This window comes from Macrobrachium rosenbergii, chromosome 18 (genome assembly GCF_040412425.1).
Source record: "Macrobrachium rosenbergii isolate ZJJX-2024 chromosome 18, ASM4041242v1, whole genome shotgun sequence".
Classification (NCBI taxonomy): Eukaryota; Metazoa; Arthropoda; class Malacostraca; order Decapoda; family Palaemonidae; genus Macrobrachium; species Macrobrachium rosenbergii.
In genome coordinates, this window is record NC_089758.1 from 24,154,116 (window position 1) to 24,166,733 (window position 12,618).

Genomic DNA, 12,618 nt, shown 5'->3' on the forward strand with positions numbered 1-12,618 from the left:
TATGCACCGTCGTGATTGGGTTGTGGCGAATGGCCCTGCCTCCGTCTGTACGCCTCTCTGTCTCTATATGTATGTATGTATGTATGTATGTATGTATGTATGTATGTATGTATTATATATATATATATATATATATATATATATATATATATATATATATATATATATATATGTATATATATATTTATGTACAACTGAATCACAAAAATATGGAACGTGATGAATATATAAATAAAGACCAAATCCACGAAGGAAAGAGAAGCAATGGAGTGCTGCAAGGCCTTTCGACTTCTAGTCCTTTACTTAGCAGACTGAAGAGATATAAAAATAAGTTTACAAAGGAAGCTCATATAAATGACAGATGGAGATTACTGGTACATATTTTTTCCTTTGTAATCCCCATCTGTCATTTACATTTATATATATATATATATATATATATATATATATATATATATATATATATATATATATATATATATATATATATATATATATATTTACATATACATGTATATACACATATGTGTGTGTGTGTGTATAGTCGGACATAGACATAGTTTTGTTTTATCCTTTTGATATTTTTGAATTTTATTTATAATTTTATCTTAGACGCCTTTCAAATACATGAAGTCAATCTGGTATTTTTTCCCAACACAAGGAGTCGATGTTTGTAACTGAACCCATTGATGAATATCTTAGTTATCATATAACTCTTCTTTCCAGATTATTTTTCTTCTGGCGTGCGATCAATTTGAGACAGTTTTGCATAATTATTTATCTGCAATAGATTTCTGTTCTTTTTTGTTCTTAAGTTTGATCGAAGTTCATATTCACCTCTCATGATGATCATGTTGAAATTCGACGAATAGTCGTGGATATAATATCCCCATAATACTTATTTCTTCTCTTTGATCCGGCTACAACACTTCCCGGGAGTACTTTTTCATGTGATTGAAATTGATATATCGAGAACTTTCGTGCATTGCGTAGGAGTTTCGTAAGTTTATGTGAGAAGGGCGCTGTGAAACGCTTATTGAAAAACTTGGGAAATTCGTCTTGTGGGGAATAAAAGATAGTATTGGTTGGGTTTACTTAAGCTTTATTTCCTTTATTTTTAGTTTTCTGTAAAAGAAAACTATTGCGCCGGCTTTGTCTGTCCGTCCGCACTTATCCTGTCCGCCCTCAGATCTTAGAAACCACTGAGGCTAGAGAGCTGCAAATTGTTATGTTGATCATCCACCCGCCAGTCATCAAACATACCAAATTGCAGCCCTCTAGCCTCAGTAGTTTTTATTTTATTTAAGGTTGAAGTTAGCCATGATCGTGCTTCTGGCAACGATATAGGATAGGCCACCTCCGGGCAGTGGTTAAAGTTTCGTGAGCCGCGGCTCATACAGCATTATACCGAGACCACCGAAAGATAGATCTACTTTCAGTGGCCTTGATTATACGCAGTAGCGGCTGTATAGAAGACTCGATTGCGCCGAAGAAACTTCGGCGCATTTTTTTCTTGTTATATCTCCAAGCCCTTTTTGTCTTTAATATAGTGCTTCTATCTCTTCCTGCAAATTCCTCCTCGGGCAATTCTTTCGGGCCACCGCTCCCTTATTGCTTTTATTATTCTTACAGCCTCCCTTTCCCATCTTGCAAATTCCTCCTCGGGCACTTCCTTATTCCAGACAACCAAATGGAATTACATAAGGCGTCTGTTTATGTAGTGTCTGCGTTTCATATTTCACATGAGATTTTTATATCTACAAACCCTTTTTCCTTGTACCTACTTACAGATTCCACCTCCAGCCATTCTCTCAGGCCACTAATTGTTTTATTTTATTTTTTTTTTACAGTCTCTCCCCCTCAGTCTTCTTGTAAATTCATCCTGCCGCAATTCTTTCGGGGCACAACTCCCTCCTTGCATTTTTTTAAATTTTTATTTTTACAGTCCCTCCCCCCTTTCTCCTTACAAATTCCACCCCGGGGTAATTCTTTCGGGGGAAGCTCACTCCCTCACTCGCCCGCTACGCAAACAAACAAACAAACAAAGTAAAGAGACTCACGGCGTGTCTTCTCTCTCTCTCCCCATCACTTGCAGTTACGACGAGAGGCCCGGGTATCGCGGCATGCAGTGGGCAGACCAGCAAGTGTTCGGCTCGAGGGCTTATTATGCGGCGCACAGCACTCCTCCGGTCCTCGTCCTTTCCTACATCACGACGAGGGACGCCAGGCTTTACAGATGCCGGGTCGACTTCCAAAACACGAATTCTAGAGTCTCCTGGGTCAACCTTACCGTTATTGGTAGGGATGGTTTGATTATGTGTTACTGCATGCATGCATATATATATATATATATATATATATATATATATATATATATATATATATATATATATATATATATGTATGTATGTATGTATATATATTATATATATACATACATACATATATATATACATATATATATTATATATATACATACATATATATAATGTATATATACACATATATAATTTATATATATACTTATATATAGCATGAATTTAATATTAAACGACACTTGTAGCTTCATGATTCTGTATCAACTTCTTGTGGCTGTTTATTTCATGACTTTTATCTGTGTATTTGTGTCTTTTAGTTTTTCGTATGTCTGCAAATTTTTTTCATAATCTCGGAAGCCCTAATCTTGAAGGCCAAACTAATATCTTTATTTAATAAAGTTAACTTGAGATATTAAATAGTTTCTAAAGGGCAAGAAAATATTTCCTTTGTAATAAGTATTTGTGTCTATGTAAAACACTCTGTATATGCACACAGTCATTCAAGTGAATACAGAATAAGTATCATATAACATATTTAAATGCTCCTGAACTCATTGTCATTTGCTTCAAGGTATTATCAAGCGCAGTAAGTATGATAATCGCTGTGAACTTTATTAATTAATAGAATTAATTACTAAAATTATTGTAATCTTATTAATACTGTTCATAAATTTCTTCCTTCCACGCAGTTCCCCCTTCAAGATCTGAGATCATTTCTCATGTATCACCCGTCCACGTGGGGGACAGAAATGACGTCATCTGTAAAGCATATGGAGGTATTATTATTATTATTTTTATTATTAGTAGTAGTGGTAGTAATAGCGTAGATTTTCTCTACATGATTAAATATAGAACTGTGCCATGGGATGTTTAATGAAAATTAATTTATGTAGATTTTCTCTACTATTTATGCTGGTTTTCTTTAGAATTTATGCTAGTTTTGTTTGGCATTTATGCTGGTTTTCATTTGAATTTATGCTGATTTTCTTTGGAATTTGTGCTGATTTTCTTGGGAATTTATGCTGATGTTCTTTGGAATTTTTTCTATGCTGGTTTTCTTGGGATGTATGCTGATTTTCTTGGGAATTTATGCAGATTTTTATTGAAATTTATGCTGATTTTCTTGGGAATTTATGTATATTTTTATTGAAATTCATGCTGATTTTTCTTGGAATTTGTGCTTATTTTCTTGGAAATTTATGCAGATTTTTATTGGAATTTATGCTGATTTTCTTTTAGAATTTATACTGATTTTTTGGGGCAGTTATAATACCGGATATATGTATATAATATATATATATATATATATATATATATATATATATATATATATATATATATATATATATATATATATATATATATATATATATATATATATATATATAATTATATATATATATATATATATATATATATATATATATATATATATATATATATATTAGTTGTCAGGGTTCTTTTGTTTCCATGTAAAGGACACACTGTGCTCTGCATCACAGAACTCGTAAAATTAGGGAAACGTCATTTTATCCTCGATGATTAAACCAAGACTAGTTCATCTAGATCGACACTGAAATTCAAATGTAACGTAATCATTAAGGCTGGGAAAGATGAAGATGGCAGTGAACGTCTTTCTTGCATAATTTTAACACACAAATCTAGTAAACAACAACAAAAAATTGAAAGCCTCAGGACAAAAAGTAAGCTTTAGGTAGATGACCTTCTTGGATACAAAGTCATATGAATGAGTAAAACGTTAACTTAAATAACCTTATTGCAACAGTATGCAATAAAGTGCTGGATAAATACGACGCTCTAAGCAGAGGAGTAATGAAAACTTTAGTGAGTAATTTACATTGAGGTTGAAATGTACTCAGACTGTAAGTAAAAAAAAAAAAAAAGTAAAAAATGCGCCGAAGTTTCTTCAGCACAAGCCGTGGTCCATGAAACTTTATCCACGGCCTGGTGGTGGCCTGGTCTATATCGTTGCCAGACGCACAATTATGGCTAATTTTAACCTTAAATAAAATAACAACTACTGAGGATAGAGGGCTGCAATTTGGCATGTCTGATGATTGGAGGGTGGATGATCAACGTACCAATTTGCAGCCCTCTAGCCTCAGTAGTTTTTAAGATCTGAGGGCGTGCAGAATAAAGTGCGGACTGACAGGCACAGCCGGCACAATAGTTTTCGTTTCAGAAAACTAAAAATTCATTTATAAGAAGTGAAAACATGCAATTTTTCCTTGACTACAAAAACTTGAAAGTGGAGCTTCCTCGGGTCTTGGATAATAACCGTGAGATATTTAGACATTTTCTGGATCTGTGTATACGTTTGAACTGAATTGAATATAGAATTTAGGCCAAAGGCCAAGCACTGGGACCTATGAGGTCATTCAGCGCTGAAACGAAAATTGACAGTAAAACGTTTGAAATGTGTAACAGGAGGAAAACCTCTAAGCAGTTGCACTATGAATCAATTGTTAGGAGAGGTTGGAATGTAAGTTGAATGTAAGAGAATATGAAAGGAGGTACAGTAAAAGGAACGAAAGGGGCTGCAGCTAGGAGCCGAAGGGATGATGCAAAGAACTTTAAGTAATGCTTACAGTGCACCGCATGATGTGCACTGACGGCCCTACCCTCCTACGGGGTGTGTACGTTTGAGGACTAGTGAACATACAGTATACCTCCACCAATATAAAAAAAAAAAAATAAATAAATAGATAAATAAATACATAAATCAGTCAATGAAAATTTCAATAAGGTTCTTACTTTGTAAGAGGTAGAATTTATAAATTCTGAAGCATTATTTCAGTGCTGTAGGAAATACCAGTCGCTCCGACAGAGAGAAAATTCTTATAGATATCATTTTATGGCCCACTGGAATGCCATCTAGCTCTCCATTACTGGCTTCAGACGCTCCTAAGCGATACACAGAGTGAGATTTCCTGTAACGCCGAGAAAGAAAGATTGGAAAACCCTGAGGCGTAGAATCATTTGCATAAGTATGGGTTGAGGGGAAGAAAACAGGTATGAAGAACGTCACCTGTGGAAGGCGTGAAGGACATTCGATAGAGAACGCTGCCGCTAAAGACAAAACATGTATGGCTTATTGTGAAGATGTACGTCGTTTCAACGAGGTCGTTTGATCGTCAGTGAGGAGAGTAATAGGAGAGTAAGCAAGGGCCAGTCTAACTGAACTTGCTTCGTTCGGTGCTACTTTAACTTGTTAACTACGCGTCGCCTACTCCGAGGTGCTAGTACTAAACATGGCGGAAGCTCCTTGTTACGCAGTGTTTAGTACTAGCCCCTCGGCTATCAAAGTATTATATATACCCATTTCTATATTGCGTGGTTAACAAATTATATTAATACACAATATCTTCGTGTGGCCGTCTACTTTACATTTACCATACGATGTTTAGTACTAGCACCTCGGAGTAGGTGACGCGTAGATAGCCAAAGTAGCACCCGTCCTTCTATCTGTGGGAGAGACAAAGTTGGTAGTGGTTATTCTTCTAGTCTCCCGATAATAATGGCTTATGTAGGCAGCTCACTGGCATGCAAGAATCAGCCATCGACTTGTCGTCACCGAAATTAAAAGTCACTCTAAGTTATTTTGAACAGTTTACATTCGTTTTACTATTATCTAATATAATCCGTTGTTAAGTGTTACAGCCGTCAGTGTGATCAGTGTAAATTATTGACAATATTATTCTTTTGGGCTGTAATCAAAGGCAGGTAAAGTTATGATCACCAAATTAGGTTCGCTCTAATACTCGCAAAAAAAAATTAATTTTTTCTTCCCTAATAATTCTGCTTCAGTTTCCTGAGAACACGAAATAATTACGCTGTGCGTGTTATGTAATTTAACATGAAAAATGTTTAGGTTTCAATACTAACTTCGATTGGCGTGGTTGCAAATAAAGAAAATAAAAAAAAAATAAGATGGAAGTTAGATGAAGACAATAACCCCGCCATGAAACCGAGAAACAATACGCACAATATTACCGAGAGACAGATATTGCCGCCATGATAAAGCGGCGTAGGCATTTGCCTAGGTGCTAATATCCATGAATCACTTTTGGCTTTTGTTCCTCGAAGGACGCTTCGTTAAGATCCTTGACAGGTGAAGCGATATCGTTGCCCCGGGAACGACAATGGGAGGAAGGCGATTGTTTGCTGCGCTCCTGAATCGCTGGATTGCGTTCGTCTCTCCTTGCGTTATCTGCCATTTGGCAATTATTCTCTCCTTTATTGCCGCACCTAACGGTTTCTCACCCAAATCCGTCAGGAGGATGGCGTTATTGGCGTTATTTGGGTTTCTGGGATTCGTCTCTTGGTTGATGAGGGTTATATTTGGTTGATGAGGGTTATATTTGGTTGATGAGGGTTATATGGTTGATGAGGATTATATGGTTGATGAGGGTTAAATTTGGTTGATAAGGATTATATTTGGTTGATGATTATTGTATTTGGTTGATGAGGATTGTATTTGGTTGATGAGGATTATATTTGGTAATAAGTTAGGTATACCTTAGTTTTACCAGACCACTGAGCTGATTAACAGCTCTCCTAGGGCTGACCCGAAGGATTAGACTTCTTTAACGTGGCTAAGAACCAACTGGTTACTTAGCAACGGGGCCTACAGCTTATTGTGGAATCCGGACCACATTATAGCGAGAAATGAATTTCTATCACCAGAAATAAATTCCTCTAACTCTTCATTGGCCGGCCGGAGACTCGAACTCGGGCCTAGCGAGTGCTAGCCCACAACTCTACCGACTCGCACAACAAAGAGCTTATATTTGGTGATGATGGTGATGACGATTACATTTGGTTGATAAGGATTATATTTGGTTGATGATGATTATATGGTTGATTGATGAGGATTATATTTGGTTGATGATGATTATATGGTTGCTTGATGAGGATTATATTTGGTTGATGATGATTATGTTTGGTTGATGAGGATTACGTTTGGAAGGTGAGGATTATCTTTCCTTGATGAGGATGATAATTCATTGATGAGGATTATATTTGGTTGATGAGGATTATATGGTTGATGAGGATTATACTTTGTTGATGAGGATTATATTTAGTTGATGAGGAACTCATTTGGTCGATGAGGATTATACAGTGATGAGGATTATATTTGGTTGATGAGGATTACATTTGGTTGAAGAGGATTGCATTTGGTTGATAAGGATTATATTTGGTTGATAAGGATTATAGTGGGTTGATGATGATTACATTTGGTCAACGAGGATTATATTTGGTTGATGAAGATTACTCTTAGTTGATGATGATTACATTTGGTTGATGAGGATTATATTTGGTTGATGAGGATTATATCTGGTTGATGAGGATTGCATTTGGTTGATGAGGATTACAGTATATGGTTGATTGGGATTATATTCGGTTGATGAGGATTATATTTGGTTGATGAGGATTACATGGTTGACGACTATTATATTCGGTTGATGAGGATTATATGGTTGATGAGAATTATATTTTGTTGATGAGGATTATGTTAGGTTGTTGAGGATTATATTCTATGATGCTGCTTTGTATTGTTTGCTTGTAAACAATAACGGCATTAAAATGCTGTGTTGTATTGCTTTGGTTCAGGTGTCCAGTTTTAGGAACACGGCTTAATGTTATTATTATATATATATATATATATATATATATATATATATATATATATATATATATATATATATATATAACAATGCACTCTTGACTTCTTGCTTTCTTCACACTTTGGGAATGCGTGTCACTACTAAGCCTAGATCCAAATGAAGAAAGAAATGAAGATATTCTGATGCCGGGATGCGAGTTCGGATCTCGGCAGGGCATCAGAATATCTTCATTTGGATCTAGGCTTAGTAGTGCCGAAGTGTTTTTGTAAATTTCGTGTACTTATATATGTATGTGTATATATATATATGTATGTATGTATGTTTGTATGTATGTATATATACACGAAATTTAAATTGGCTTTCACGTAGGAACTATCCGTCGAAAACATTTACAGTTACTGTATCGTCAAGATTTTTAAAAATAATCTTATTCTTATGTCTATTCCGAACCCTCCCGCAGGAACTCCGTCACCTCAGGTCCTGTGGCTTCAGGAGGGCCGGGTCGTAGACGCGACCTCCACCAACACCGGGGTGGAGACCTACAACGTCCTGGAGGTGGAAGCCACTCGCAACGACCTCTACTCTCCGTTCGTTTGTCGCGTGACTAACAACGACCTCACGGGACCGCCGGATATTCAGTATCTGAGGAACGTCACAAGTGAGTAAGCCCCGCGGGGTGCACTGTAGGCATTACTAAAGGTTCCCTGCAGCGTCCCTTCGGCCCCTAGCCGCAGCCCCTTTCATTCCTTTTACTGTATCTTCATTTATATGCTCTTTCTTCCTTCTTACTGTCCCTCCAGCCCGAGAAGAACCCTAAAAGGGTTCTGAGGTCTGGTTAAACAAATCATTTATAACTAACTAACTTCTTACTGTCCACCCTCTCCTAACAATTGTTTCATGGTGCAACTTCGAGGTTTTCTTCCTGTTACACCTTTCAAACCGACCTACTCTCAATTTCCCTTTCAGCGCTGAGTGACCTCATAGGTACCAGCGCTTGGCCTTTGGCCAAAACTCTGTATTCCATTCCATTCCACAAGTGATTAAGACCACTGAGTGGTATCTGAATTCGGTAGCTAAAGTAATTGTAATTGAGGACTTTGGTTGAAGATTTTCAAAATGATCAAAATAATGTTTTGTATTTATATGTTTTCTGTTGGAGTGACTAAAAAATTAGTTAAAAAAATATGACCAAAATAATGTTTTATATTTTAGTGGTTTCTGTTGAAGTAGCTAGAATAATTAGCAAAAAATATAAATAACCAAAGTAATGTTTTTTTTATTAGACTGTATTACGTTGGTCTCTGAAAAACTTAGCTAAACATGTAAATGACCAAAAAAAATTTTTGTTTTTAACTATATTCTATTGAAGTGACATAAAATTAGCAAAATATATAACCCACAAAAATTTTTGAACTGTATTTTGTTGAAGTGACTAAAAATGAGCAAAAAATATGACCAAAAAATGTCTTATATTACACAGTATTTTGTTGAATGGAGTGCCTAAAATAATAAAAAAAAATATTTTTAAATTACCAAAAAATGTTTTTTATTAAACGGTATTTTGTTGATGTTGCTAAAAAATTACCAAAATACGTATATGACCAAAAAAATATTTATTAAATTGTTAAGTGACTTAGAAAATGAACAAAAAATATAAATGAAAAAAATAATTTCAATTTCACTGTATTCTGTGGAAGTGGCTAAAATATGAGCAAAAAATGTAAATGACCAAAAATTTTTTTATTAAACTGTGCTCTATTGAAGTGACTATAAAAAGTGATCAAACAATATAAATGACCAAAAAACTGTTTTGTATTAAACTGTATTCTGTTGAAGTGACTAAAATAATGTTTTCAAAAGAACTGAAAGCCTTTAAAAATTCGGCATTGCATTTAAGCACTAGAGGATTATAAAGAGATAATAATTTACCAGTGATGAATTTTCAGTAGCATTTCGGTCAACTGTTATTTTCTAATAAATTCATTACCCATTGTTTGAATTCAAGTAGGAAACTATTTAAATGATGAAAGAGAAAAATCGTATTTCCGACCTGAACCCTTAGATGATCCCTCAACAATTCCTTGTCCATTGTGTGAATTCAACAAGAAAATTATGTAAATAATTAAAGACAAAAATCTTATTTCTGTACCTTAACCCTTAGATGATCCTCAACAATTCATTGTCCATCGTAGGAATTCAACCCCAAGATGATCCCTCAACAATTCCTTGTCCATTGTGTGAATTCAAAAAGAAAATTATGTAAATCATGAAAGACAAAAATCTTATTACTGTACCTGAACCCTTAAGTGATCCCTCAACAATCCATTGTCCATTATGTGAATTCAACCCCAAGATGATCCGCCAACAATTCTTTGTCCATTGCGTGAATTCAACAAGAAAATTATATAAATAATGAAAGACAAAAATCTCATTTCTTTACCTGAACCCTTAAGTGATCCCTCAACAATCCATTGCCCATTGTGTGAATTCAGCCCCAAGATGATCCCTGAACAATACATTGTCCACTGTGTGAATTCAACCCCAAGATGATCCCTCAACAATAAGCCCGATTAAATGGTCTTTTTCAGGTGTTCCACTGGCAGTGAAAATTACAGGTGATGAGGAGCCGACGGCGGAGGGTCGACCGTCTCTCATCACCTGCACAGTTATTGGCAGTAACCCGCCGCCGGTAGTCACCTGGTATCAACAAGGACAGCTAATTAAACCACTCCATGCAATGGTTAGTGTTTCCGTCCAAGTCAGTGTCTGTCTGTCTGTCTGTCTGTCTGTCTGTCTGTCTGTCTCTCTCATTTCAGGATATTGGTCCCTTATTAAGGTGGTTAGGGTCTTCAGCTAATTTTCTTATTTTATTTAAGGTCTTTCTCAGACATTTTTCTGATTTTATTCATAGGCTCTTCAGCTAATTTTCTGTTTTTATTGTTGGGCTCTTCAGCTAATCTTCATATTTTATTCTGGGGCTCTTTAGCTAATTTCTGGTTTTATTTTGGAGCTCAGCTAATTTTCTGATTTTGTTCCAAAGCTTTTCAGCTAATTTTGTTATTTTATTCTGTGGCTATTCAGCTAATTTTCGTATTTTATTCGGGATCTCTTCAGCAAATTTTCTGGTTTTATTTTGGGAGGTTTTCAGCCAACACTCTTTATTTTTTGTAGGGTTCTTCAGCTCATTTGATTTTATTCTGTGGCGCTTCAGCTAATTTTCTCATTTGATTCTGTGGCTCTTCAGCTAATTGTATTTTATTCTGGGGCTCTTCAGCTAATTTTCTTTTTACGTAGTGTGGCCCTGCAGCTAATTTTTTCTTATATAGTTGTGGGGCTCCTCGGCTATTTTTATTTGATTGTGGATGTCCTCGGCTAATTTTTTTTTATTTAATTGTGGAGCTCTCTAGCTAATTTTTTAACACTCGATTGTGTTTCTCTTCAGCTAATTTTCTTTTTTATTTTAGGGCTCTTCACAAATTTATTTTTATTTCATTTTGGGTTCTTCAACTAATTTTTTATTTCATTGTGGGGCTCTTCAGCTAATTTTTATTTGATTGTGGGGCTTTTCAGCTAATTATTTTTTTTTTAATTATAGGGGTTTTCAGCCAACTCTCTTTTTTAATTGTAGGGCTCATCTGCTAATTTATTTTTTTTTTATTGTGGCGCTATCCAGCTAATATTTTTTAAATGTATTTCCGTATTGGAAATGCTCATATGTCATTGATTTCAAATAAACCTTCTTATCCTAACTTCTTTCACAGGGGAATTTTTCATCTTGGACAAATATTGTGCATCCATTTGTATCTGTCACCTCATGTTTTGTCTCTCTGTCCTTAGGTTATTTCAAAAATTATTTGGCGAATTTCGGTGACAAATTTGTTTTCTTTGAATTTCTGTGACATTTTCTGGAGTATTGTTGCCGTTGGTGGGTGAAGGGTGTGGATGTTGGAGAGAGAGAGAGAGAGAGAGAGAGAGAGAGAGAGAGAGAGAGAGAGACGTAAAGCACCAACAAATCATGTCTTGTTCTTGAAATGGTTCTAGGATAACACATGTATTGATTTATCATACTGTCACCATTATACTTTATTGCATTTATCCCAAACCAGTGGAAATGAAAGTAGATCCAAAGAAGTTGAGGTTAATGCTTTTCATAAATTTTAGCGCTCTCTCTCTCTCTCTCTCTCTCTCTCTCTCTCTCTCTCTCTCTCTCTCTCTCTCTCTGCAGTAAATAGCATACACAATTTTTTTTTTATTGGAACGGAATGGTTCATCCATAAGTGTACTTTGTCTGTATTCTGAATGCAATTATCTGATTTCCGAAACGCCGAAAAATTTTAAAAATTTCCCCCAAAAACGGATGCTGATCTTGTCATCACTTCTCATCTCCGTGAAAAGAAAACGAAGGTAGGAGAGAGAGAACAAAAAAAAAGTTTGGACGATGACGAGAACCCAAAGTTTCAAAATCTTTTCCAATAAGCCTTCCGCCTTTGGGAAAAGAAGATGACAATTAATTACCCGATCCTTAATAAAAAAAAAAAAGAAGGAAAGAAAACGGGTCAATGCCTTCGCGTTGCATGAAATTACTCCTCCTCCTCCTCCTCCTCCTCCTCCTCCTCCTCCTCCTCCTCCTCCTCCTCCCCCCAGATATTGGC

The 12,618-nt window shown here is 35.6% G+C and overlaps 1 protein-coding gene across 2 annotated transcripts in view; it reads left to right on the forward strand.

The window, feature by feature from the left end:
• Nucleotides 1-12,618, forward strand: part of LOC136848202 (nephrin-like) — a 423,011-nt gene that overhangs the window by 380,471 nt on the left and 29,922 nt on the right. For both annotated transcript variants that reach the window (XM_067120514.1, XM_067120515.1), the window contains 4 exons: nt 2,096-2,298; nt 3,008-3,094; nt 8,427-8,624; nt 10,555-10,706. In XM_067120514.1, coding sequence (XP_066976615.1) covers nt 2,096-2,298; nt 3,008-3,094; nt 8,427-8,624; nt 10,555-10,706 — 640 coding nt within the window. The remainder of the gene's footprint in view (nt 1-2,095; nt 2,299-3,007; nt 3,095-8,426; nt 8,625-10,554; nt 10,707-12,618) is intronic.